General features: G+C 47.1%; 1 protein-coding gene across 1 annotated transcript; it reads right to left on the bottom strand.

The window, feature by feature from the left end:
- Nucleotides 1-283: 283 nt before the first annotated feature.
- Nucleotides 284-1,356, bottom strand: LOC139733255 (uncharacterized). Its single transcript, XM_071644095.1, has one exon. It carries the CDS (start codon nt 1,280-1,282, stop codon nt 284-286), a length of 999 nt encoding a protein of 332 aa, XP_071500196.1. The 5' UTR covers nt 1,283-1,356.
- Nucleotides 1,357-2,624: the final 1,268 nt, after the last annotated feature.

The raw sequence follows: 2,624 nt of genomic DNA, 5'->3' as shown, positions 1-2,624 counted from the left end.
TGGGCGATACTTCTAGTGTCCATCAGTCTTTCTTTCTTCTCTGACAACCCGCTATCCACGGTACAATCTCTCCAATTGGATTAAAACATCTAATAATATCTCGAAGGTTTTAATTGGTTTTAATAATCATATGCAGCCATCTTTACTACAAAACGCCTTTCATGATATCAAAGGTGGGGAAAAGTGTGCTACTGTCTTTGACAGTCCCAGGGATACCAACACAGTTTAACCTCTCTCGTTGGTGGCGCAAGACATTTTTCCTCATACTTTAACTGAGGTCAAACTACTGCTGCACTTCTTGTTGCTCCGGAGTGCGTTGCGTTACCTCCTCCTGTCTTGCCAGCCACTCACGTACTAATCTATCAGGGGACACTTTAGTCTCTTGCACCAGCCGGTCCTTGTCCATCACGTACGTCGCTCGATAGGCCTTTTCGTAGAGTCCTTCGTAAGAGTCAACACCTTCCGAAATAAGGCTTATCCGAGAGCCTGTCCGCGAGTCTGACGGCGTAGAAACGCGCGCTGATTGGAGGGACAGGTGACTTGGGCACCTGCAGGAGAAGTTCGGGTGGATCATGCAGCATTCCTCGATGTTAGCACCCCGAAGGTCAGAACACGACTTACTCAGAGGATTACACGTTGGTGGGTTCAAACTGCGGCTAGAGGTAGGGATGGCTCTGGCGGACCCAGCCGGGCTGCGGTCAACCGGTCGTTCCCTGCGGACGTGTAAACTGCAGCAAGCGGGGCCAACGCCCGAGTCCCCATTGGCATTTGAGTCCAGACTATGGGCGGTCGCATGGTTGTCCAACAGAGCCAGGGAAGCTGGTCGTTGCTTCTGTCGCTTCGGCAAGAGCGTAGGTGTGCCCGGCTGTGGGGAATTTATGTCTACCGGGCTACCGTCGTTCGTTGTGATGGCAGGCGAGCTGATGTCCATGTTCGCCAGGAGGTGCGCACAGCCAAGCGAATCAGTATCCGAAGAAGACTGTTGAGAGATTGTGGACTGCGACGCGAACTTCTTGCGATTATTCGGAACAGGCGAAGAGGCGAGTCCGTTCGCTGACTTGGATCGTCTGCTGTTCGGGCTGGGACTCGGATTACCCTGCGAGCCGAAGCGGGGATCGAACGCTCTCAGCCAACCAATGTCGTCACGCTTTTCTAGCATAGAATTCACACAGGCCGTCTCGAGGAAGCGGCTCCGCCTGCAAAACCTGGGCGAACAGTACACACTCAACCTCTGTTCCTTCAGCTGCACAATGCCTGGACTCGTGCCGCGGGCTGGAGACATCGTCAAAGGCACACTCTGCGCAGGACCAGCCGCTGAATGCCTTCAACGCTCTAGATAAGATTCGCTCGCAAAAGACGACACTGTTCTTTAGATAATGTCTTGTTCTGAGAACCCTTAAAAAAATGCCAGTAGAAGAGTGTAGCTGCACCTTGTAACTCTTCAATCGTACAGAGCGATTCTGAGACAGTCCGCCTTTCTCGTTTATATTAGTTGCGCAGTGTGACTCATTAACTTGGGTTAATTTGCGTTTTCCAAGTCGTGAGCGACAATTCAAGAGGTCCCTAGTCCTTGGCCACTAACCTTCTTCAGAGTGCTGTCAACGAATGCAAACTCGCTCGTTTGGTATTGATGGGAGGACTTTGCGTAGGAGTGCACTAGCGAGCACAGATGCACAACAGTTTTGTTAAACCAGGGTTCAAAATGGAATAAAAAAGCAAGATGTGCGCCCCACTTTCCCTTCGGGTTTGTCTCTCTTTCAACCTCTGCTAAATATAGCCAAGCGATGTCCCGGATCCCAAGCGTTGAGGTAATGGCGGAAGTCCTTCACTGTCTTTCAATCATACCAAGGGAAGAGCTATATGTTTTATATAACCTCCAATATCCCAGATGTACTGCGGATGTTTCGACGTAAGTCAAAGCGATTTAGTTGACGTGAATGCTGAAAGCAAAAAGAGAGAAGACAATATGCCAAATTAGGGTCAAGCAAATCTTCAGCTTTCAAAATATCAACTTCACATTCCGAAAAGCAAGCATATTATCTGCAAATTGTTTCTACTGCAGTACAAGTCACGATGATACATATTGCTCATTGTTTCTAATACACATCCAGTAGCGGTCAGTATTTTGATGCCGCTGAATTTCATTTTCTGATAGCTATCACAGTAAAACAGAAGAAAAAAAAAACCCACACACACAGGAAGAGTGAATAGTACCCACGTCTGCTGACACTGAGAACTAAAAGGCGATCTGAAGGACAGCCTCTGTTGCAACATCATTTATATTTGTATCAATACGGGAAATGTATGCATTGGCTTGACCGTTGAACTTGCTGTTTCATCTAGTACATTACTCTCAGATTATCGAGATGGTTAGCGAGTACTGAGTCGACGTATTAATACGTCGTGAAGTCGAGAGTAGCGGTTGATATTGTGCAACACCACGAGGCGAATAATATCAAATATTGGTTCAGTTATCTCTTCTGTAATGTTTCTATTTATAGAACTATATTGCATTTTTGCTTTTGGTCTTTCTACGACTGACTTTGATTCGTTTGTCTCTCTCATTGCGTCAGATTTTCTGATGAAAGACTATTTTTAATCATCACATACAGAATCACAAGCTT

The sequence above is a fragment of the Diadema antillarum genome, unplaced genomic scaffold, assembly GCF_040938485.1.
Source record: "Diadema antillarum isolate AM-2024a unplaced genomic scaffold, OU_Dant_1.0 seq00000466_RagTag, whole genome shotgun sequence".
In the NCBI taxonomy this organism is placed as follows: Eukaryota; Metazoa; Echinodermata; class Echinoidea; order Diadematoida; family Diadematidae; genus Diadema; species Diadema antillarum.
The sequence above is the reverse complement of the archived record's forward strand: the minus strand, read 5'-3'. Positions and strand labels throughout refer to the sequence as shown.